This window comes from Euleptes europaea, chromosome 2 (assembly GCF_029931775.1).
Source record: "Euleptes europaea isolate rEulEur1 chromosome 2, rEulEur1.hap1, whole genome shotgun sequence".
Taxonomy (NCBI): domain Eukaryota; kingdom Metazoa; phylum Chordata; class Lepidosauria; order Squamata; family Sphaerodactylidae; genus Euleptes; species Euleptes europaea.
Window position 1 is genome coordinate 66644226 of NC_079313.1, and position 26058 is coordinate 66670283.

General features: G+C 41.5%; 1 protein-coding gene across 6 annotated transcripts in view; it reads right to left on the minus strand.

Moving 5' to 3' along the window:
- FGGY (FGGY carbohydrate kinase domain containing) overlaps nt 1–26058 on the minus strand; it is a 166127-nt gene that overhangs the window by 127244 nt on the left and 12825 nt on the right. For 3 of the 6 annotated variants that reach the window (XM_056844236.1, XM_056844234.1, XM_056844235.1), the window contains exon 4: nt 15558–15646. The exons of the other annotated variants lie outside the window; for them this stretch is intronic. In XM_056844236.1, coding sequence (XP_056700214.1) covers nt 15558–15646 — 89 coding nt within the window. The remainder of the gene's footprint in view (nt 1–15557; nt 15647–26058) is intronic. 6 annotated transcript variants of the gene reach the window in all.

Sequence of the window (26058 nt, forward strand, 5' to 3'; positions counted from 1 at the left end):
GGCCCCTGGCTTGCGTGCTGGCCATGATCCGGCCACAGTGCATCGAGAGAGAGGAGGGAGATAAGAGCAGGCTGGCCGCCCCTCTTCAGAAGAGTGATGGGAAGGAGTTTTGCCTTGGGTTTTCCACTCTCAGGATGCACATTTTTCCCATCCGAATTCTCAAAAATCCCCCCTCCCCACTGGGGTAGAGGGGCATGGCGGGGGGGGGGAGAGGAAAGAAGGCCCCTGGCTTGTGCGCCGGCCATGATCCAGCCACAGTGCATCAAGAGAGAGGAGGGAGACCCAGAGCAGGCTGGCCGCCCCTCTTCAGAAGAGTGATGGGAGGGAGTTTTGCCTTGGGTTTTCCACTCTCAGGATGCACATTTTTCCCATCCGATTTCTCAAAAATCCCCCTCCCCGCTGGGGTAGAGGGGCCAACAGCCCCTTCCCTTGAACATCCCCCCCACGGGTCCAGCTGCCCTAGACCGAGCTGCCGCCACCACCACCCCCAGCACAAGAGGAGCACATGGCGTGGCCCCGCCGGTCTCTCCCTGGAGCCGTCTGTCTGACTTCCCCCTGGGTTTGGAGGTGTGGGCCCTACTCCAAGGCCCATCCCGGGCGAGGGGCGGGGAAGGTGTGCCACCTGCCCGCCAGCCAGCCTCCGGGACGGAGGGAGAGAAGTGCCAGGACTCTAGGCAGGCAGGCAGGCAGGCAGCAAAAGGGGCGGTATTCTTGTACGAGCACGAAACTCCCCCAGACAATCACCGTTCTTGGGGGAGGAGAAAGGAGACGTTACGGGAAGGGACAGCGGAACCAAAGCAAACATTTTTTCATGGGCATCCGAGCAACAAAACGTGCTTCTACTGGAAAGTACGGCTCAGAAGTGGTTTAGTTTGCCACTGACATAACGCGGCTTTTATACCTCTATCAGGGAAAAGCCGGATCTGCAGTGAATAACCAAAATTTGACTCCAATGCAAATCAGCGTCGAAACAGCAGCAAATCTCCGTGAAAAATTCCCCAGGGAGTCTCCTATCAGGTTCAGGCAACCTGGAACGTGAACTGCCAGGATGGTGGAGTTATTTCTGACCCTCCATTCCTCAATTACCACAACTTTCCAACAGAAGAATCACGAGGCTGGGCTCCCTTGTTTGTTCAGGTAAAACATAATTTCATAAGTGGCCTTCTATCGCTTTCCAGCTTACTACAAAGGCAATATACCATGAATAAATACAAATACCTGACAACTGTAAAATATTCCAAAAGGTGCATTATAAATCATAATATGTGTTATAAAAAGCCAAGCACATTTTGGCAAAGGTCATTCTGAGCACAACATATTTTCAAAAGGTACATATTGTCGCAAAAACACTAAAATACATAGATAGAACATCTGTATAAATACTTCTGATCAGATACAATAAATATCTCATGATTCACTGATTACCTCATCATAGCATATAATTTACAATGGACTGTAGGTAGGTACGTACAGATTTATTGCATACAGCCAAAGGCCATTACAATCAAGTAGACACAATCAAATACTTCAGTAGGTCTTTATGGTACTCTAAATAAAACTGATCAGAATTAAAGCTAGTACTTAAGCATGGCCTCGACCGCCATTGTGATACCATTTACAAGGATTCAGATAAGGCTATTACAAATGTGGGTCATCAGAGTATTCAAGCTTCTATATATTACAGCCAAAATACAAAACCTGGCATTCCCAGGGAGCTGATTAATTCCCTGCAGAAATCCACATATGAAATGTCACTGGTTCATTTTAAGGTAGGAGAATAATGGAATATACTGGCCTTTTGTATGGTAAGTCTGGGAGTTTTTTGATAAAGCTGTTTCCCACTTTTCATGCCATTTTCCTCAGTTGTGTTGGGGGGGGGTGCAGATTCATGTAAGGCCTAGCTGAAGTTTAGAATCTCACCTAGTCTTTATATTCTCACAGGCCACTAGTAAGCACATTTAATTATAGTAGTCACCCTGTTTCTCATCACTTTGAGGCTGTACTTCAAGCTATAAACCTAGCTTGAGATGCTCAGGAGTCAATAAGCAGGTAGAATATTTTTTTAAAAAAAGAATAGGACAAAAATGTATCAATTGCATTCAGGCCTGAGAAAAAAAATTCAGTTAGAGAATATAAAAGACAACTGTCGGTCCCCCCCCCCCCCACCATTATTTCTTCTTTCCCATCCCTGGAAGCCCCATAGCTTCTCCCCTTTTCCTGCTTCCTTCTCTCCTTCTCACCCACCAGCCAACCTACCTTTACCTGCCCCTGTCTTCAGTTTTCCCTCCTCCCTTCCCCCTAGCAGTCTCTCCTGGGAACACTCTGGCCAGCTCAGCAGGGCCCAGTTGCATAGCAGGGAACTCGCAAGGACTTGCGGGAGTTACCTCACTTTCCTCTGTAAACCCTCCCCACATTATTTCCTTTTTCAGTTTTCCTGGCAGCCCCCATATCTTCACCATCCCCAGCTTCCCTCTCAACAACCAAACAACCTACATTTTATCTTCCCCCTTCTCATCTTCAGCTTTATTTATAATGTACTGGTGTCATTTATATCTGGCCTTCCTACACAACAGGGGCCCAAAGCATCTTACACCATTCTTCTTTCCTCCATTTTGGCCTCACAATAACCCTGTAATGTAGGTTAGGCTGAGAGTATTTGACTAACCCAAGGTCACCCAGTGCACTTACAGAGCAGAGTGGTGATTCAAACTTGGATCTCCCAGATCCTAGCCTGAAACTAACTACTGCACCATACTGACTTTTATGGGGTGGCTGCTGTTGAACAGTAGCAAGCAGCCAGCTATGGTGACTCAAGCAAGTCTTGCGGTAGCAAGTTGCCCAGTGATTGCTGATAGGCCTGGCCCGAATGAGCTCTCCCTCAAAGGCCAAAACAGGCCTGAAAAAGGCCCGGACAACTCTCCGTTGCCCTTTTCTGGCAGAAATCAAGGCTTCAAGTCTAGTACTACTGTTGTGGTTGTGTAACAATGGCCACTAATTACATCCTTTTCTTAAAGCTACAGGTGTTCCTTTTATCGTTTTGGGGTGTTTTAACCCACACATTTTTTTTCCTGCAAACTGGGCTTTTCTCAGGTGTGCAGAAAGTTGTCTTGACTGTCCATGGCTCCAGCCACTGCATTTAAGATGGGGCCATGTTGAGAATTAGATATACTGAATGAAAGGTTCTAGGCTGTGACAGTAATGAGTGCAAGTTTTGGTCCTCTTTTAATTTTTCTCCCACTGCCTTTGCTGTTTTATGCTACTTTTCAGATAGTGCCTAAGGGTCTTCCAATCAAAATGTAATTGTATGCCATACATTTAAAAACCCAAACACTCAAGGAATTTCGTTGATTCTACAAATACACATCCAATTTGTCAACTGTAAAATGTAAAACCATTCACAGGAGGAAAAGCATAAGAGAAAGCATATAACTAATCCATCCACCTTGATTATGTTATATATTTATCTAATGCTGCTCTTGTTATCAGGGAACATCAATTTACAACCTACAGTTAAAAGGGTATAGTATCCTAATGAAAGTTGAAGTCACATTCAGATGCTTATAAGAAATCAATAATTAACCTTTACTCAGTCTTAAGGTGGCAGACGCTTCACCACAACTCAATATACAAGAAGAACGTCAGGGTTTGAAAATGAATTATTGAAAGCCCTGTGCTTTTGATGTACGAGGATTTTATAGGTCTGTTTGACAGGTCACACATAAAAGTACATTATTTAAAAGGTTAGAGTTTGCAAAACTGATATCACTGTTGTGGATAAAGAATGAACTCCCTTTGAAGTATGAGGTGTTAGGATACTCATTGTTTTCTAGTTAAAAGGCTGCTCTGTGGATAAAATTATTGCAAAAGCAAATGGAGTTGGTTTTTTAAAAATAACACACGTACAATGTAATCTACTCATACTTTAGAAAGATAATAAAAACTAAACTCCAACAGAGCCAAAGAGTGAAAGTATTTAGAATATTGGGGTGGGGGGAGGGGTAAGCACTACTTGCCAGGAAGTGCAGTACTTAAATAAATCCAAAACATTTGAGACTGTCATAGTCATTACAATGCACTTAAGAAAACATAAGCAGGATGTCAGAGAAAGGAGTTCAAAACCTTTATATATCAAGATCTATTCAGTATTCCCCAAATCTTCACTGAGTAAAAACCAACAAACAGAAATGGGCCTTTGGTAGTCAAATTATTTTTTAACCTTTATATCTGCACTGCTAATATAGAGATTTTAAAGAATAATGCATAACAGAGAAAATACATCAAATGAGTACATGAAGTAGAAAGAGATGATGTAGAAGACTCAAAAGGAGCCACAAACTGAGAACAGGCCTTCTTGAGTCTTCTGTGATGCAGAGAACTTGCATGTGTGAGTGGGATGTCTCACTTAATAAAACAGTGTTGCACTTACCTGTAGCTGTTGTTCATTGAGTGTTCGATTGTGCAGATACCCTCAGGACTGCTCAGGCCAGCCTCTCTCTTCATGCAATCTCCTACTGCCCCTCCATGACAGAAGACCAAATGGGCAGAAAGATTTCTATATTGTGTCAATTTCCCTGACAACATCTTGCACTCCAAATCTCATTGTTTAGAACTGATTCTCTACCTATGTGGAATACCTTAAAAATGGTAAATACCATGATAAATTAAGGTTGCCAACCTCTGGGTAATAGCTGGAGCTCTCCCACTATTACTACTGATCTCCAGTTGATAGAGATCAGTCCACCTGGAGAAAATAGCCACTTTGGCAATTGGACTCTATGGCATTGAAGTCCCTCCCCAAACCCCGCCCTCCTCAGGCTCCGCCCCAAAAACCTCCCGCCAGTGGCAAAGAGGGACCTGGCAACGCTATGGTAAATTTCAATCCCTACATCAGAGGAGCATGCCTATCATTTTGGGTGAGGTGGAACACAGGCAGGATGGTGCTGCTGCACTCATCTTGTTAGTGGCTTCATAGAGGCACCTGGTTGGCGACTGTGTGAACAGACTGCTGGACTTGATGGGCCTTGGTCTGATCCAGCAGGGCCTTTCTTATGTTCTTATGTACTTCACATTTGTATTATCTGCTTGTTAGAGATTTTAATGACAGCCCAATTTGAATGTCATTGCTTGTACATCTCCACTTCAATATGGGCTCACTCTGTGTGGGGAAGGGCTGTGGCTCAGTTTGTAGAGCATCTGTTGGCATGCAGAAGGTCCCAGGTTCAATCCCTGGCATCTCCAGTAAAAGTGACTAGACAAGTAGGCAATGTGAAAGATAGAGGATCTGAGACCCTGCCGGTCTGAGTAGACAATACTGACTTTGATGGACCAAGGGTCTGATTCACCATAAGGCAGCTTCATGTGTTCATGTATACGTAACTTGACAAAATTAGGAATCTTTCACACCAATTATGTTCTCTACTTAAGGATAGATGGACTCACATTCTAACTGTATTTGAAGAAGTGAGCTGTGACTCATGAAAGCTCATACCCTGCCAGGAATTGTGCTAGTCTTTAAGATGCTACTGGACTCTTGCTCTTTTCTACTGCTACAGACAGACTAACACGGCTACCAATGGTGATCTATCACCAACAGTGTTTTTTTAAGACACAGTCATTTTGAGGTACAATAAGCATATAGTGATTAAAGACAAGGATATGTAAGATATAACAAATCAAATGCTTTTTTTAAAAAAGGGGAGGGGGGAGGGGGAAATGTCTGATTTCTGGTAAAAAGCACTCTAGCACTTCTCACCCACTATTTTAAAAAAGCCAAACCACACTGGGCAAGATCAGAGCCTCACAGCCAACAACACAAACATTCAATACTTGAGATCATTTTCCTGAAATAGAAAACTACATACATTTCTCAAATTTCATATCAAGCCATTGCAGAGCCCAAGAACTGCAGAGAAGAAGAGAGTGCCAAAGCGGTTCTCAAGCTTGAAAGTATATGTTACAACGGGGAGGGGGGGAAGAAAAAATGATTCTGTCGTATCACCATATTTCTCGCTCTCCACCTAAACTTACAGGCAATGCCCCCTCCCATCATTTAACAGCATTTTTAATAGGCCTGCTTATCAAGAAGTCTTTAGTTTGTCAAATTAAGGCACAGGTCCTTGGATTAGAGAGACTTTTTAAGTTCAGCATGACTTCATGGTTGGCTCAGAGTTCAACATTTCTATGGCAGGCTGCCAGCCAATAATACACCCACTACAACTCCTCCCTCCCTCCACTGTTCCCTTGCCTTCTAACTCAATACCAAGCTAGCTCATTTTCTTCTTTCCTCAAGGCAAAAGAGCATCATACAAAAACAACAGGCAAACACCACTATGATTTAAAGCCCAGGCACCTGCTTAAAAAAATTATACAAAATATTTACAAAAGATTGCATGTTCGATAGACCCTAACATACACAAGTGCAGCACCAAACTCAGATGTTTCAAATCTGTTAATAAAAATTGGAATCCAGTTTCACGCAATTGTACAATTAGTTAAGCACTGTAATGGAGCCAAGAACAACAAAAAGCTCAAGGTAATTTGGAAACCACCTCAAATTCCGCTGCTCTAAATTTGATAGAAGTCCTTTGCGCAACAGTTAGATTTGCCTGCCTGCCAAAGAGCTGCTCTAGTAAATGGCAATGACACATGCAAATAAGTTTTGCATTTATCCTATATGCATAAAAGTTATAGTGACATGATATTCACAAACTGAAATGTAAAGCCTTGTGTGAAAATCACAAGGTTCCCTTTTTTTATACTCTTCATAATCTCACACCTTTAGGTAAAGTTTTCAACTGTTTGGTCAGAGCCAGCATGGAGTAGTGGTTAAGAGTGGCAAACTCTAACCTGGAGAACTGGGTTTGATTCCCCAATCTTTTCACAGAAAGCCTGCTGGGTGACCTTGGGCTAGTTCTGTCTGAACTCTCTCAGCTAGTGTTGCCAGGTCGCTTAGATCGGCCAGAAGCAGGGATCACTTGCATGCACAGCTGTGCCGACGCGATCACGTCACTTCCGGTTTACACCCAGAAGTGCCGCATTGCAACAGGCCTTTTACCACTCAAACTGGGAGGTCCCTGTTGTGGGGAGGGGAAGGGAAGGCAATTGTAAACACTTTGAGACTCGTTAAAGGTAGAGAAAAGCGGGGTATAAAAACCAACTCTTCATCATCATCATCACTGACAAGACTGAGATGTTGTTAGTCAAAGACAAAGTTGCTACCCTTAAAGAGTGTTTGGAAGCTGCTGCTAGTGCAGAATGCTGCAGATAGACTTGTGATCAGGGCCAGCTGTCGGGATCATGTGACCTCCCCCCACTATATTAAAGCACAGTGGGTAGCCGTGTTAGTCTGTCTGCAGTAGTAGAAAAGGGCAAGAGTCCAGTAGCACCTTAAAGACTAACAAAAATATTTTCTGGTAGGGTATGAGCTTTCGTGAGCCACAGTTCACTTCTTCAGATACCAAATATCTGAAGAAGTGAACTGTGGCTCACGAAAGCTCATACCCTACTCTGTTAGTCTTTATGGTGCTACTGGACTCTTGCCCTTTTCTACTATATTAAAGCAGTTACCCTGGCTACCATCCACTCCTGAGCCCAATTCAAGTTGCTGGCTTTGACCTTTAAAGTCCAAATGACTTGGTACCAGGGTTTCTGACCATCTTCTCCCACATGTTCCTTCCCAGGAATTAAGATCACAAGATAAGGCTCTCCTGACTTTCTGCATGCAAACAAATACTCTATCACTGAGTCACAGTCCCTTCCCTACACAATTCTACTGTCCATCTCCTGACATGGGGTGGCTGCAGGAGCACATTCAACATGTTCTTTTCTACGGTTTCTGATGCAGACCCCAAGGTTATTGCATTTAAAGCCCTGGGCCTAGCCTACTTGCAAAAGAGATGCCTTGCACATGAACCATCCTGATCTTTGACATCTGCTGCAGAAGTCTTGCTCCAGGTTCTTTGTCTTTAAAGGGGACAATTGATGCTATAACTGATTGAGAGGAAGAGTTCTTTCAGGTGTGGAAGCAGTGTAATTTCAGGTACAGTTCATTGCTTGGCTTCAGGGGTGCTATTTTTACTCACACAGGCATTTTAAATTTCAACTAAAACTGCTTTAATGCAGTTTGAGTGCTGAAGAAAACTGTTCCCCTCAACCGCTCATTTAATGCTGCTTTGTACATTTATGCTATTTTAGGCTTATCATGTTTGCTATTTTTATAGAAGGCAATTATTTAGCTTTATAAATCTGTAAGTCAACAAATGGTTTCCACAGCCCCTTACCATACCATGTGCTTTATTTGATTACAATTAATTTAAAATCCAGTGTAGCCTCCAAGTTATTATTCCAATAATTAAAATGAACTTTCGCTAAAGATGGACCCATAGAACTGTGATTGAAGTATGCTCCAAACTTGGGATGTAGGATGACAGCCAATAAAACATCTCAATCTGACCTTAGAATCACAAGGAGGGTTGTGCATTTTAATACGTTAATTCTTAACTGGATCAGTTATTCATTGAAACTGAGTATTATTACTACTACTAATAGCTTTAACCAGATGACCATATAAAGTAAAATTTATTGGAGTTCATAGCGGATGGGTGGAGAATGATGAGTCATACACTTCCTAATACAAATGTTGAACTTTGAAGAGAAGGTGGAGGAGGAGAGTTGGTTTTTATATGCCAACTTTCTCTACAACTTAAGGAAGAATCAAACAGCCTTACAATCACCTTCCCTTCCCCTCCCCACAACAGAGGACTGAGAGAGTATGACTAGCCCAATGTCACCCAGCTGGCTTCATGTGTAGGAGGGAAAGAAATCCAGTTCACCAGATTAGCCTCTGCCGCTCATGTGGAGGAGTGGGGAATCAAACCTGGTTCTCCAGACTTCACCGCTCCAAACCACCGCTCTTAACCACTACACCATGCTGGCTCTCAGAAAAGTAAAGGTATATGAGACAAAGTGACCAGATACTGAAGGAATAAGATTTACAGCATTTTTGTAGCTATTGATTCAAACCATCTGAGTATGTGTGTGTTAAGTGCTGTCAAGTTGCTTCCAACTTATGGCGACCCTTTGAATTAATGTCCTCCAACATGTCCTATCATTAACAGCCTTGCTCAGGTCTTGCAGACTGAGAGCCATGGCTTCCTTTATGAAATCAATCCTTCTCGTGTTGGGTCTTCCTCTTTTCCTTTCACTTTTCCTAGCATTATTGTCTTTAAGCTCTGATAACCCTGCTACTCCTGGCGATTTTTTCTCCCAACTGCTCCCAGTGCAGCTTTCACTTCACTTTCTAAAACTATAGGTTCGTCTTCAAAAGATTCTTCTAAAAAAGGATCTGCCTCCATCTACCTCCATTCATATTTCAACTTTGTCAGGTTCCCTGGTTAGTAACAGATAATTTGGGCTTTTATGTGTAATGGAGCACCTCCAAATACCTAAAGGCATCAACAGAAGTATTCATTTTAAATATAAGTTATTAATCACTTCATTTGGAGTCATGGCAATGATTACTGCCATTTTAGGGATTTATTTTTTAATCAGCTTGATAAGGAAGTTCAGTAGTAGCTCAGCTGAGACCAATGAGCCTGTGGCTTCCTTTTTTTATATAATTTTTTTATTGTTTTCTATTTTCTTATATTAAATCATTTCAACAATCAAAAAAGAATTTTTTAGCAAACCAACAAAAACAAATATTGTTGTTGATCTTATCTTGTTACGTAAACTAAACAAGTCTTGACCCCCCCTTCACCCCCTCCAATAATAAATTGTAATCTCTTTTGCATAGATTTACTAATCCCAATGTTATTGTATATCCTAAAAATTTCATTAAAACATATATTTCATTATAATCAATAGATCTATATATAATTATAAAAAGAAATCATAAAAAAGGGATTAGATTAACGAGTAACCTTTAAACATTCCCATTTGAAATTCATTTTCACAGTATATCCTCCATGCCTCCCATTCCCCCAAAAACTGTGCATTGTCTTTTTGGTCTATCAATGCCGTACGTTTCGCCATTTCCATCAATTCCAGCATCTTTGATATCCAGTCTTTTTTGTCTGGCATTTCCGCTGTCTTCCATTTAGCTGCATATATCAATCTTGCTGCAGTGGTGGCATATGAGCCTGTGGCTTCCAATGCCACAAAACTGTGGTGATAATCCCCTAAAAGGGGATTAGACAAATTAATGGAAAATAGGCACGACAGATTTTTGGGTTGCCTTTTGGGTAAGTGGTACAAAAGCTTATACATAAATGCACACCTGAACCTCTGTGATACTGTTCCATGAGTTGTTCAAAACTTCCTGCTCAACTTTCATGGAAACATGTACTTGACAAGACAGAAAGACATATTTGTAGTAGTGAGAAAGAGAGAGAGAGCTGTACGAATAAAATAACACATACTTTCTAATGCGACTACCTAAATATCACATAAAATTAAGCATTCAACTTATTTTTATTTTATATAGTAATTTATATAGTTATTTTCTATAGTTATTTAAAACTTTTCTATACTGCTTTTCCACCCAACTCAGGGTCCTCATCACTGCAAACATTAAAATATTTAAAACAATAAAATAGCATTTAAAATATAAATATTTTAGTGTTTGTTTTAAATATTTTAATGTTTGCAGTGTTGATGACTCTGAGTTGGGTGGAAAAGCACTTGTGTATATATATGTGTCTATTAGTGAAGGAATGTCAAACAAAAGAAAAGGTCTTCACCTGCTGGCAGACGACAATGATAGTGGGAGACAGATGATTCTCCGTGGGGAGGGAGTTTCAGTTATCACTGGATAAACTTCTGAGAACTGAAATATAGTAACAGGGCAAGCAAGACTATAGATATATGGTAATATGACTTTTAAGGGACTTTCAGTGTATTTGCTTTAGCAACACCTGCATCATTAAAGACATAACAAAGTCTTCACTCCGTTCTTTCACCTTTACTCACACAGACTATTACGCTGTTTGACTCTTCAAGGGTTCCCAAGAGGCTAAGTTTAAGAAAGAAAAATATACTCTTATCTTTGACCAATGTGAACATCTAATAGGAATATAGAAGTCATTATTATTATCTCTTATTATTAGACAGCAAATACTCTATGGCATGCTCACAAGAACAAATATTAATTAATGCAGAACAGTACACCTTCCCTCCAAGGTCTTTTCATGGTCCTTTAGAACAGCCATCAATTATACTTTTGGGTTCAAGAACCATTTTTTCCTCACAGTGCTTATAAACCAAAGACCAGAGATGGATACATTTAAGAGATGGAAGAAGCTTCCTTTGAGCCACCGTTTCAGGAGAAATAAGTATGAAGGACTGCATCAACTTTTTTTGCAATACAGTCAAGCTGCTTTGAAATTTCTGTGTATTCTTCCTTCTGTCCTTCCCAATAAATACTGACAAGTTTCATAGATGGTATCAAAACACAGAAGACTGGCGATTTTAAGGCAATGGTTTTCATCCCATGGATCAATATGTTTATGAGTCCCTATAAAGTTGCCTTTTTAACTGCCTCTTGGGAAAACCTACTACTAGTGTTCATGCATTTTGAGCAAGGATGCTGTCTCTCTCTCACGCACGCCAAGAAGAGTAGCAGACAAAGTCATTCAGTGGTGGAGTGGATTCCTCTAGATCAGAGGTATTGAACTCAATTGTTATGAGGGCCAGATATGACATAAATGTCACGGTTGGGCTGGGTCATGCCTCGCCAGTCCAGATCCAAGGTGGGGGGTGGGGGCTGCCTCAGCTGGCTCACGGACCAGGTAAGATTTCTCTATGGGCTGAATCCGGCCCACGGGCCTTATGTTTGACACCCCCGCTCTAGATCATCTGACTCTAACCTTTGTCTTGTTTCTCATTATGGGAACACCCTCTTGGTGCTCAGTTTGTGTTTGTTGTTCCCCATTGTCATGGTTTAGTCCTCTGTCCTCATCTTGAAGCCAGTAAGGTCATAATCTGCACTCTATGATACGACTTTGATGTCACATAGCTTCCTGTCTCATGCTTTCAGATCAGTGGATACCAGGTCTGAAACCGTTGAAGACCATTAGTTAAGATAGCTTGATTCTCTTTTGCTCAAAACCGTTAGCAAGTATACTGCTGGGAACAGGATAGGATTGAATTACAGTATGCACAGTTAAAAACCAGGTCTGGATGTTCCAGACAAGGAGGGTAGAAGCTGTTTAAACAGCATGGGAAGAGGACCCATTTCAAAGCTGAACTCTCTTTTGCTCACAGAGACACTGCCAGTGTTGACTGTGGAAGAACAATCTCTGGAGGAATGTGAAACTTAAACATATCACTTTACTCCACCAAGATAAAAGTCAGATTTTTCAATGCCCGCATCTCAAATTACCCTGCAGATTATGTCTCAGATTTAATAACATTTTAATTTATGACAGAGGCTTAATAACAGCCCAGAACTAATAATAATGACCAGAATTACCTTTCCTTACAGTAAATTCAGCATGAAGTACCCCTTAAGCTATGTTTTATTTCCCATCATTGTGAAATGTAGCTATAGAAAGTACAGACTTTGACTTGCTGATTACCAAACCAGCATAGGAAAAAAAATAGTTTCAAATGTGTGCTCAGTTCAGAGTCTCAAGAGAGAAGTAGTAGACTTAAAAACTACCAGAGTCTGAACCACCTTGGGAAGCGGCAGGTACAATAGGAATGTCATCACTGACTATAGCCCAAAAACCCTAACTCTGAACAGAATGAATCATGGGGAAGGGGAGAACACACACTCATCAATAAAACTTGTATGTTAATGTGCTTAGGACTGGAGGGTCTCTGGGCAAACTTATAAATAGCAGCTCCAGGTTTAAAAACAAATAAATAAACCACCAGACCCTAGGTGCTATGGCCAATGATCTACAAAACTAAGGAGGCAAGTCAATACTTAGTCTTGTTCTCATATTTTTTCATCAAAGGGTACTGGAAATGCTCCAGAAGCTTCACTGAGTGGGTTGCTCCGGAGCCTCTCAGCAGAAGTTTGTTCAATTTCCAGTAGCATCTTAAACAGACTAAATACCATTCTACTTTTTTTTTTTAACAAGTCAGGTCCATGTTCCCATGTTTAATCATACTTTTCATATTTTACTCTGTTTTTCATATGCTTGCAGTGCCAACCCCCTAAAATCAGCAGAAGAATAACAACAACAAAGGATAACCACACTATATAGTATGAATTTAGAACAGTTTATAGCAGTTTAACTGTCCTGGATTCCCCAAAGAATGCTGGAACTTGAGCTACAGTTCCCAGGATTCCATGGTAAGTAAGAGGCAAGGTCTACTAATCCTGTTTGTATAGATATGCTCAAAGTGGGAAAGAAAAGATCAATATACAAAGTTCACAGACATATTTTAGGTGCTTTACAAAATTAATAAATAAACACATATAAGCAAGTTAGTAAGTCTTTAATAAGTTAACTTTCTCAAGACAAAATCTTGAAGTGGGTCACTGATCAGTCACCTCATCTGCGATGAGTCACTGGTTATGCCAGATGTTTGATGTATGTTCTGGGTCATAAATTATGAGAACAGCTAGAGCAGTTGTATGGTGATTCTGTGACAAAACTGCTTTCCCTGGTACACTATACAAACCTTGGCAGTCGAGAAGCTACAGAAACAGTTAAAACGGTATGTTATAAGGGCTAGCCTATTCGTTAATTTTTATCACAGATTTCCTTCAAGGCCAAAGGTTTTGTTTTGATGAAATTTGCATTTTGCTTTCCCCCCCTCTATTTTTAAATACTCTGACTTTTTACAGTGCCAGAATATGCCTGGCTTGTAAACACAGCAATGTTATAAGTACAGGAACCAGATAAGGGGGAGAGAAAACAGAGCCTTTATTATGGAGGTTTCATCTAGGTCAGAAATTTCTAAATGGTGGAACGGCATGTATCTGATATTCCTGGGGTCAGTTCCAAGCTATCTTCCATATAAGGTACACTAGACTATTGTGAACAGTATAAGGGTACACTAGACTATTGTGAACAGAAGATTTGATCTTGCCCCATCAGAAGCAGCTAAGGGCTCAGATGAAGCAGAGACTTCCTAACCCAATGAGGATCATGGTGCTCGACTATTCATTTTCTTCCCTACTATACATAGCAAGCAAGAGAAAAAAGGTTTGAAATTAATCTGTAATTAGGACTTGTTATAACTAAAATTATAACTAACACCCATCAGTTCAGAGGATGCAAACAGGTAGCTCACTATTCATGGCCAGTTAGAGACCATTTGTCAGGTTCCTTTCCAAGAATCCAAACAGTACAGTACAGAGTGTTTACACATGCCCAGTCTCACAGATCTCAACGGCAATCCTACTCCCCACAAACCTGTTTTTGTTTCATACAATTCAAGTTGACAATATTAAATGGTATTTTAAAGAATCAGCACATCATCCATGAACCTATTTTCCCCAATCAAGAAAAATGTCTACAGTGTTTACAGCTAAATGGAATCCATCCTACATGGAACTGGTCAACACATGGGCAATAGCCTTCAAAAATGTAGTCAAATAGATTAACCTCTAAATAATCTTTAAATAGATTAAAGATCTCTTTCATGCTTGGTAGATGTCTCAGAAAACTATTGGAGAAACCAGTAATTTTGGTAGTCCTGTACCCTGGTAAGGATATCATAGTCTGCACCTTCTCCAATTTGAAAGAATAACTTCATATTGGTATGCTTATATTTCATCTTTGTTATAACAAGGCAGAGGGTTATTGTTCAGAGGCATTCACATCACACTGTACCATGCCAAACATTACTACCTGGAGGAAGTACATATATCCCAAAATTTATTTTACACCAGAAAAAAAAATACTAGTATTTCAGAATGGCAGTCATTAACAGCATGCAGAATATTCATATACAGTGACATTCTCACAAGACAGTATCTTGCACCAATAGAATTCCACAACTGTTTCTGTATACTTAAGAGACAGTCGAGTTTGTTACTTAAAACAAGAGCCCATGTCTCTACTTTCAAATATTAGGACAGCTTCTAAAGCAGTTTCTTTGCTGTTCAAAAGATAAGGGGGGGGGGGAATTCACTGGTTCATTCCCAAGCCTTTTGGCATCCCTAAAGTAGCAATTTGTATCCTAGTCACTGCCTTGAAGGAACTCTCTTTTAGGAATTTGTCTCCCTGCCCCCTCAATGGTGCAAGTGATACAAAATGTTGAGAAAGAAGATTGCCTAGGTTCTACTCAAATTATAAATCTCTGCCATTTGTTCCTATGGACAAAACTGGCATTGGGCTGGCTCAGGATCCCTCCCCCCACCAATGGAGCACAATAAGCTAATGGCAACATACTGTCTATAAGAATTAAAGCACTTCGAAGAACCATTTTGTTCAGGAATGTACCATGGCAACAGAAGATTGGTTCAAGATGTTCTCAAATAGCCCAAATCACATACAGATGTACATACATTATGTGCAGTCAAAATGAATTAAGCTAAAAACCAACTCAAGAAGAAAGATTTTTTTTTAAAAAAAAGCAGGAAATAACATTTTACATACCTTGCAGTGACACCTGTTGCTTTCCATGATAAGAAATCCGGAAGATCAAAGAAGCAGCCTGCCCTTTCCCAGCAAGACTCTCGCAAATTCTGACAATTTTTTGAAAGACACACATTAAAAACACTGTTGCAGCCCATTATAGTTTTTAAACAAATTTAAATCGTATGCAATTATCCAAGGAACAAATCAGTATGTTCCCTAACATGAACCATTCAACATGTGCCGGGCCCACTCAGATGCTGACAGAACAGACCCAGGGCCATTTGGCCCCAATCATTCCTTTGTTACCAATATGTGTTGCTAACGAGAAAAACAATTGTTTTCCCAAGGACACTTTTACAAGTCATACTTGAAACCACTGCAGGACAATTAGAGCCTATATAGTACCATTACCATTTTCTTAAAATTTACTGCTCTGAATATACCATATCTACACTTGGACAAACATTTTGGTTATAACTGTCACATGCACATGGGTCAGAATAGTGCAGGGGTGCCCAATGTAGTGTCAATGGATGCCATGGTGCCCGCAGACACTTTTCCTAGTACCCACTAACCGTTTTTAGAAGGAGGGTTTGGCCAGGTGGAATTCTGCCCAGCAGTGCTTCTGACTGGCCACTGAAGGTCTGATTGGCTGAGCGGATTTTTGAAAATTGCTTTTTGGCGGCAGCCACAGCACAAGGCTCTTCTCTGCATGACTGACGGTAAGCCATGTGTTTACAAGAAAATGTTTTAAAACAATATGTTAGTTTTAAAAGCTATCCTGGTAAGCAGAGCTTCTGCCTGAAATGCTTTAAGTGTTACTATTAGGGTTATGCATAACCTTACATCCTGACATTTTGTGGTTGGCTCCACCTCCTGCAGCAGCCATTTTGTGGTGGTGCACAGAACCCTGTGGCAGAATTCCAAAGGTCCTAGCAGGCTCAAAAAGACTGGGAACCCTTGGAATAGTGTTTTCTTTAACCACAGCGATCCTTTAAATAACAGAAAAATATATAAACCTCTAGAGGAAGCAATATAGAGAACAGTGTGGGTAGCATTCGAAAGTTCTAGTGCAAAAGGGAAGACCCTGGATTATACAACTACTGTATTAACATCAAAATAAGAAAACAATGGGACGCCGTACCACTGCCACTGGGTCAAAGTGGCGGCTGAAAGCTCTTCCCATAGTTCTCAATATGAAATTAATGTTGCAGTTCATTGATGGAAATTTTTAAAAAATGTTTTTTAAAATTTTAAATACGTGGCTTTGGTGAAAATCTGTGCTGCTTTTTTTCGTGAAGCGGCACTGCAATGACAGTATAACGGCAGCAGCAGATGCCTCCACCACTACTATTCAACTATCATTCTTCCATGAGCTCAAAGGACATGGAGTTGCTTTACCAGGATCAGGGTCCTGAAAGAAACAAATTCAGGCAGATTCAGGAAGAAAGTGCTTTGGATGAGGAACAGTTAACAAACTCTGGGCAAGAGCTGTCAAACAGCCTGTTCCAGATTCTTTTATGGACAGGACCAGAGCAGCCTAAACAGTCAAGCCTGTGCTTTAATTATTGGTAAGCAGGGTAGGACTGAAGAGAAATTCCTGACAATAGTATGCCCTTTCCATGATGATTTAGTGTCAATAAGAACAGATTTTTTGGTTAATATTAATCATATAATCCTAAACAAATCCTACTATTCAATAGAGAGAGAACTATATATAGTCATTGGTTTTAATTTTATTACTGTAGAAATCTCTAAAAACCACAATAAAATGATCCTGAAATATAAAGAGGTATCCAAGTGATTCATTTTGGTTGTCGTGACTGTGATTTGTCATCACTGACTAAGTACAGACGAAGTATATGAGGCTCTGCTGTAAGCTTCCACACTAGGACAATAATCCCCATGTATTCAGTGCTAATTATAATTCACTATTATATATGCACTACCCCCACGCAATTAACAAGTATACTGAAATCACATGGACAGGCCCTAAAAAAGAAAAATATCTTCAATGCAGCAATTCATCCCCTGCCATTCACCCCCCCATAGCCACAGGCAAAGAAAATTAGTTTAGTCACTCTTGTTTTCCTGGGGACTTCAGGGCTTCTTTCTCCCATTTTCTCTCGCTCTGCCAGATTCCACCCACTTCACTGTAACTCACAAAAGCCTCATCAGGGCAGCTGTTGCTGAGACAGTGGTCAACACCACAGTAATTAAACAGCTGGAAACACTACCATGCTACATACAGTGTGCCCAGTTATTAGCCACATTTTCTGAGCTTCCTCCTCAGAAGAAAAAGAAAACAGGGATGACAAATAATCCTTAGTTTTTAATGGCACATTTTAATGAGGGCGGGGACCAGCAGAGAGATGAAGCCAGACTTCGTACTCTGAAGTCTAGCTACATACTGGTCCCAGACTTAAGTCATAAGGGCACCAAATCAGCGATTTTACCACTGCAAAGAGAAAGACTACAAAAATCATGTGTGCAAACCTGTGTCAATACATTCTCATATATAAAAGGGGCAACAAAGGAACACAGTAGAACAACTAAACTGTTGGCTGGACCTACTGCCTTGCAGCAACCCCCTTTCACGTGCAACCATTGCATTTGTCCCAGCTACCATGTCGCAAATTTTATCAATCAATACAGCCATTATGCTACCCTATTGACTTACAGATCCATAAGGGAGTAGGAAGAGAGGAAGACCCAACAAGAGATGGACTAACTCAATAAAGGAAGCCACAGCCCTCAATTTGCAAGATCTGAGCAAGGCTGTCAAAGATAGGACATTTTGGAGGACTTTCATTCATAGGGTCACCATGAGTCGGAAGCGATTTGATGGCACTTCACACACACACACACAAGGGAGTAGGCAGGTATGTCTGTCCCAAAGTATTTTACCTTCCCTGAAAGATCCCTTTGCCTCTCCCCCTTCCCTCCCTGCCACTCTTTCCCACCCATCCAACAGCCTATTTTTATCTCACCCCTACGGTTGCCAACCTCCAGGTACTAGCTGGAGATCTCCTGCTGTTACAACTGATCTCCAGCCGACAGAGATCAGATCACCTGGAGAAAATGGCCGCTTTGGCAATTGGACTCTATGGCATTGAAGTCCTTCCCCTCCCCAAACACCGCCCTCCTCAGGCTCCGCCCCAAAACCTCCCACCAGTGGCAAAGAGGGACCTGGCAACCCTACTCTCCCTCCCTTCAGTTTTCCTTCTTTCCCTACCTTCCTTCTCCTGGGGAAAAGTCTGGCCAAGCTGTGCAGTGCTGGCCAACAGGCCAGGCCCATTAGCATGGTGAGAAACCCACAAGGACTTGTGAGGGGCATTTCAGTTTAGTCTGTATCCCCTTCCCCACACTATTTCCTCTTTTCTTCCTCCTCCTCCTCCTCCTGGCAGCCCCTTGTATTTCCCTGCTTCCTTCTCTCCTTCCCACCCACAAACCAACAATTTATCTTCCCCCCATCTTCAGCTATATTTATTATTTTTACTACATTTATATCCTGTTTTTCTCCATAATGTGGACCCAAAGCAGTTTACATCATTCTCCTTACCTCCGTGTTCAGAAGAACCCTGTGATGAAGATTAGGCTGAGAGTGTGTGACTGGCCCAAGATCCCCCAGCAAGTTTCCACGGCTGAGCAGGGATTTGAACTTGGGTCTCCCAGATCCTAACCTGAAACTCTTAATGACTAGAGCCAGTGTGACAGCCAATGTGGTGTAGTGGTTAAGAGTGTCAGACTAGTATCTGGAAAACCCAGTTTCAACCTCCCACTTGAGCCATCAAAGCTCACTGGGCGACCTTGGGTCAGTCACACTTTGTCAGCCTAACCTACCTCACAGAGTTATTGTGAGGATTAAATTGAGGAGAGGAATAGGGTTGCCAGGTCCCTCTTTGCCACCAGTGGGAGGTTTTTGGGCTGGAACCTGGGGAGAGCAGAGTATGGGGAGGGGAGGGACTTCAATGCCATGGAGTCCAGTTGCCAAAGTGGCCGTTTTCTCCAGGTGAACTGATCTCTATCGGCTGGAGATCAGTTGTAATAGTAGGAGATCTCCAGCTAGCACCTAGAGGTTAGCACAGAGATATCCGTACAAAGCGGACACACAAGTATCGTGTTTAAACATATAATTAACCAAAGTGCAGTGATACATATAGGGAACACATACAACTATGTACACAAATATACAATGCTTTTTCTAATGCAGTCTTTGTGCAAAAAGATTTTCTATTGTAGCAGTAGTTGTAGAAAAGTTCTTTAAAAAGTCCATAAGGTACTCTTTATAAATATTCAAATCTTCAGAAGAAGGCAATGGCTGGGGGACGGCTTTTACACTTGGGAGTATCCTACGGGAACCAGCTAACTGAATGTATGATACATGATATTGTAAGATTGAATGAATTGGGGCTGAAGAAATTTTCTTGAAACGGCCGTCCCCCAGCCATTGCCTTCTTCTGAAGATTTGAATATTTATAAAGAGTACCTTATGGACATTTTAAAGAACTTTTCTACAACTACTGCTACAATAGAAAATCTTTTTGCACAAAGACTGCATTAGAAAAAGCATTGTATATTTGTGTACATAGTTGTATGTGTTCCCTATATGTATCACTGCACTTTGGTTAATTATGTTTAAACACGATACTTGTGTGTCCGCTTTGTACGGATATCTCTGTGCTGATTTCCAAACCTTGTGGTAATAGCGCAGGAGTGCTCTTTTTCTGTGGTTAGCACCTGGAGGTTGGCAACTCTAAAGAGGAGAATGATGTAAGCTGCTTTGAGTTCCCATTGCGGAAAGGAGCGGGATAAAAATGAATTAAATAATACAGCACACTGGCTTTTTTGTAGTGGCTGCTGAGTGGCAGCAAGCTGCCCTGTGACTGCTGCCAGGCCGGGCCTCTATGAATTCTCCCTCAGAGGCCAAAGGAGCCCTGAAATGGAGCCTCTCCCCTCCCTCTGCCTTTTACTGACAGGATCTAAGCCTTCAACTAACAATTCTGTTGCAGTTGTGTCGCAATGGCAACAGAGGGCATTTTTTTTTAAGCCACATGTGCTACTTCCATTATTTTGGTGGATTTTAACCCCCAGTATTGTTTGTTTTGTTTTTAGATTTTTACTGCAAACTTGGTGATCTGTCTTGTCTGTTCATGGCTCCAGTCTGTAGATTTACATATTACATATGCGGTGTGCATACACACATAATTTTATTATAGAACATGCTGAGCAGGACTGATGTGCCGGTTGCAATGAAAGGCTACAGTTAAAGTGTCCAAATGCATGGGTCAGCAAAAGGACAGGAAAGAGTCAAAGTGGAAACTGAGCTCAGAAAAGCCTGCACTCCGTCACTTTAATCAATGGAGCAAGACACCAGTAGTAGACTGGAGCCAAATCAAAAGGGGGATTTATGAAAGTTTCAAGCATCAAACCTCATGTCTATTATTATTACTTATTATTATTAGGCTACTTATAATCGGTCTTGCTTGCTATGACTCAAGGTGGATTGCATAGTGTAAGTCAAGTACAATCAACTGGGCAGGACATCCAACGAGCAGTACAATCTGAAAACAAACAGAAATCTCAAACAGAGCTAAAATGAAGCATGAGATTTTTAAACATGATATATCAAGTGGTGCACAAGCTACCTAGTCTGGAATATATTTACAGTGACAGGCAGCAATACAGTAGTGTAGGCCACAGTCCCTATCCCTTTACCAATGCAACTTTCAGACCATTTAGTTACAGTACAGTCCTATTTATAGGGTTGCCAGATCCCTCTTTACTACCAGTGGGAGATTGTTGGGGCAGAGCCTGAGGGTGGGGTTTTGGGAGGGGAGGGACTTCAAGGACAGAGTCTAATTGCTAAAGTGGCCATTTTCTCCAGGTGAACTGATCTCTATCAGCTGGAGATTCAGTTGTAATAGTATGAGATCTCCAGCTACTACCTGGAGGTTGGCAACCCTACCTATTTACCTGTGCAAAAAGCCCTCCTGAATAATTCCATTTTGCATGATATGTAGAAAGCCAGGAGAGTGGGAGCCTACCTAACCTTGTCAGGGAGGCCAGTCCATAAGGTGGGGGCCATAACAGAGAATGCATGTGTACAGGGAGTTGCTAATTTTGCCCATTTGCAGGGTGGTACCTGCAGAAGGTCCTGCTGGGATGAGCGAAGCTTTAATGGTAGAGAGAGGGAGGCAGCCCTGCAGTTACGAGGGACCAAGGCCATGAAGGGCTTTGTACATGATAGTCAATACCTTGCATTGAGCCCTGTAATTGATGGGCACCCGATGGACTGACTGCAGAATGGGAATGATACGCATGCTCCACCTAGCTCCCATCAGTATCCTAGCTAGTAGTCGAGTCTCGATGTTACCATGGCTTGGTTACCATGGCTTGGATCCAGGTCACCAGATTGGCAGAGTCAAGGTAGGGGCCATCTTGCAGGCTAGACTGAGTTGGAAGAAAGTGTTGCTTTCCCTCTCAGTGGGGTATATGAAGCGAAGTTCATGGACAAAAAGAAGATGTAGTGATTACTTATGAATTTCTAGTGTTCCCTTGAATCTTTACTTGAAAGCATTTTCTGCTTTTAATATAGAAACCAGAATCCATTGGGAGAACAAGGGGACAGCCTGTTTAAATATCTTCATCTTGCCTGGTGAGGACACTCAACTATATGCCTAATGTATTTGTGATAAAGTGCAGTTTTTCAATACTACGTGTTTGTTCTAAATACATACAAGTTGTTAGAAAAGTTATAAATCAAAGAAATGTTCACTTTTTAACCACATCAGCATCAGTGGTCCAAATTCAGTCAATACCAAAGCTCTGTACTCAATGTAGTAACATTTGGAACTTTGTTATGTATTTTCTCATACTTTGTGACGTTGTTTAATGAAAACGTAGACATATATGCATAATATTTGCAGTCAACATCATTAACTTTGGAATTATATTAATTCATTAAAATTCGTTTTGAATCAAACATTCACATTTCTGGTCCTGCCCTTTTCCTTTGGGTTGTGCTGTACAGTTTCAACTTCCTGTAACAAGGCAATATTTATTGAATCTATACCTTGCCTAAACTATTTGTCTTTTGTAAGTGTCCATGCTCTGACCTGGATAGCCTGGTCTCATCAGAGCATGGAAGCTAAGCAGAGCCTATCCTGGTTAGTATTTGGATGGGAGACCACCAAGGAATACCAGAGTCACTATGCAGAGGCAGACAAACCACCTCTGAAAGTCTCTTGCCTCGAAAACCATACGGGGTCACCATAATTCAGCTGCAACTTGATGTGGGGGGAGGGAGGGAAAGACTCAAAGGAATAGAATAAAAGGCAGAGAAAGCACAGCAATTGTTCACAAATGTTTGATCTAGGGAGCTTCTAGGAATCTGAAGTATTTTCCCAGCCCCAAACACAGTTCTCAGGTTTCCCAGTCCACTTGCCTAATTTTGCCTGCAAACATCCCACTCCCAAAGAGCTTGATTTGTAAGCCATTTCAACTGAACTGATATCTGCTAAATGTGCTTAAGATATGGGTGCTGTTGTGAAAGAATAATATAGGATACCTTGATTAACACTTTGGGAAGCCCCAATCTCAAAGAAAACACTCTTTCCTGGGTTTCAGACTAAGAGGAGATAAGTTCTCCTTTATGGAGACAAATAGGATGGAGATGACCATTTGCCTACCTGACAGGAAGGGTCAAGACAGATGGCTGCTTGGATATCCCAAGCTGGTCCATAAAAAGTTTGGAGACCCTGTGCCTTGATATGATTGGAGAAAGGTGGAAGGCAGCCCCCAGATGGGAGAGTGATAAAAATGTAGAATTTGCTGCCTGAAGATGAAGTGATGGCCACAGGCATACGTGGCTTTAAAAGGGGATTGGACGGATTCATGGGGAGTAAGTCTGTCAGTGGCTCCTAGCCACGATGACTAAAGCAAACTTCCACAGTAAGAAGCAGAAAGCCTCTGAATACCAGTGCCAGTCTTGGCCTCCATGCCCTATTGTTGGACTTCCAAAGGAACTGGTTGGCTGTGTGACAGCATGCTGGACTAGATGGACCACTAGTCTGATCTAGCAGGGCTCTTCTTGTGTTCTTTTTAAAAGGTGTGACACACTGTGAGAAGGAATGCAAGCCAAGAACTAGGAATGGGGCAGAAGTGGAGTGAAATCTGCCTTGACCTGCCTCTATTTTCACGTTCCAGCAGGAGGTTCCATGGGAGGAAATGCCAAGGTAACACCAGTGATTTTTACAACTTAAGCCTCATTTTTTGTTTTTTCTTAGTTCTGTAACACCCTGTAGTGTTTTGATATAGTGTTGCCAGTGCTCTTGTGCTCTAGTGAATCAGGACTGTATTTTAGGTACTTAAATAACTTTTTCCTCCAAAGATCTCTGACTGTGTTCAAAGATCTTACTCAGGGTGCCGGGCTGCTTGTCCAGGCTTAGACCAGAAACTCCTAACCGGATCAAAGTCATTAAGCAGGCAGGGGAGGAAGGAAACAGCATGCACACATACATATAGCCTCTATCTGTGCCTCAAACTGCAGATAGAAAAAGAAGAGCCAGCATTTTTAATAACTTCTCTGAAATTTCTTCAATAAAGCCTTTCTTTTGCTTCATGGTGTCTGTTGCTTGGGAAGTTACTGAGACCAAACCCAGGTAAAAGCTTTGTTATGTTACTGCACCAAAGTAGGGTCAGCCATGACTTACATAACAGCAGATTGGCCCACAAAAACTTTAAACATTAAATTTAACGTTAAGCCTTATATGTTAGATTGCTAATTCAGAAAACAATATTATCTGGCATGTTTAATACTTTGCTTTTTTCAAGAGACAGTTCCATTTCAAATTTCTACAATTCCTAGTCCTATCGCATTGCTTATTAGATGTATCATCCTATTGACTGCACTGATTTACATTGTTTAATTCGCTTTGCGTGAGAAAGGCAGAGTAAGATGGGAGGGTCTGTAAAACAGCAAAGCCAAAAGGATATGACATACAAAAAGGTACCAGCAATTTTGCTGTATTTCAACAGAAAAAGAAAGAACTACTCAGTGAAGCAAGTGTCACTTAAGAATATGTGAGGGTGATCTGGCTGCAACATCTGTCACCCCATTGATCACCAGGGTTGATTCAGAAAGATTCTCTAGCTGCACAGTACTTCAAAGAAATGTTTTTAATAGTGAATTGGGTGACATTTCATCCCCTAGAAGCTGGAAGCTAAAGGCAGAGATCAAGCCAGACTCCATGCAGGCAGACACTGTGTCAACTTCTCTACATAGCTGTGCCAAAAACACTCCAATATATTGCCCATCCAAAAATGTTTTCCTCTTACAAACAAGAAGTAGGGATATATTTTAAAATACTTATTTTAATGCTCTCATTAATGTGCCCTGTGTAAGTCATTTCCAAAACTGAACTATGGAGGAAATCATATTTCTCCACTCCCTCTTTCTTTTAGACACCAAGTTTTTAAAAAAGGCAATACACATTTTTCACTAATAAACAGTTACCAAGTTTTGCCTTGTTTTGTTCATTCTTACCTTCTGAATAATCACAACTTAAAGAAACATTTTGTTAACAGATCCAATTAAAAAAGATTGCTGAGGCCAAAGGGAGAAGGCAGCAGCTGGGCATCCTTCCAAAACCTTACTAAAATTGGATTCTAATTAATATTTATATTAGTTTTTAATTGCCAAGAGCCATTTTGGGAGACTTTTGTTGAAAAGTGGGGTGAAAAGCAATAAATAAAACAAGTCAGAAAGACTAAAACAATGGACAGAGAAAAAGCAATAAGATTCCACAATTAACATTGCTACAGCTTACTCTCTCCTTGTCAAAGACTAATAATTAGTAAAACAGGAATGTACATGGAGTTGGTTCACATGTTGTAACAACAAACCATGGCTTGGCACTACAGCAACGAGGGCATAACTACATAATATGCCCAATACGTGCCAGGTCACGGGCGTAAGACCAGACACGCAGTCAGAGGTACACTGGGGGAACTCGCCTCAAAAACCACTTTCTTGCTCGGTGCTACACGAGTGTACTGAGAAGGGGGCAAAGCTGCTTCTGGCTTCCCTACCAGCCTGCTTTCACCATCAGAAAAAGTGATGGCAAGGGGTGCTTTTCGCCTCTTCTCTGGCTCCCTGTGTCCTTCTAGGGCACAGGGAGCCAGAGAAAAGAGGGAAAAAGCCCCTCCTACTGCTCTTTCCCCTGGTGAAAGGGAGGTGGGAAGGAAACCAGAACCTCCTCCCCCCCACCCCCACAGAGCAGTCTCACAGCACTAAGTGAACAAGTGCTTTTAAAGGCAAGTTCCCCCAATGTACATCTGACTGCGAGTCTAGTCACACACCCATAACCTGATACATGTAGAGTATATTGTGTTCCTTGGCCCTCACTCACACATTCCCCTGAAAGCTCTAATTCAATTACAGTAACTACTTCTGCCTTAGTGCAGCCCATAGTTTACCATTGCATGCAAACCAGTGCTGTTTGCTCTTACCCTCCAA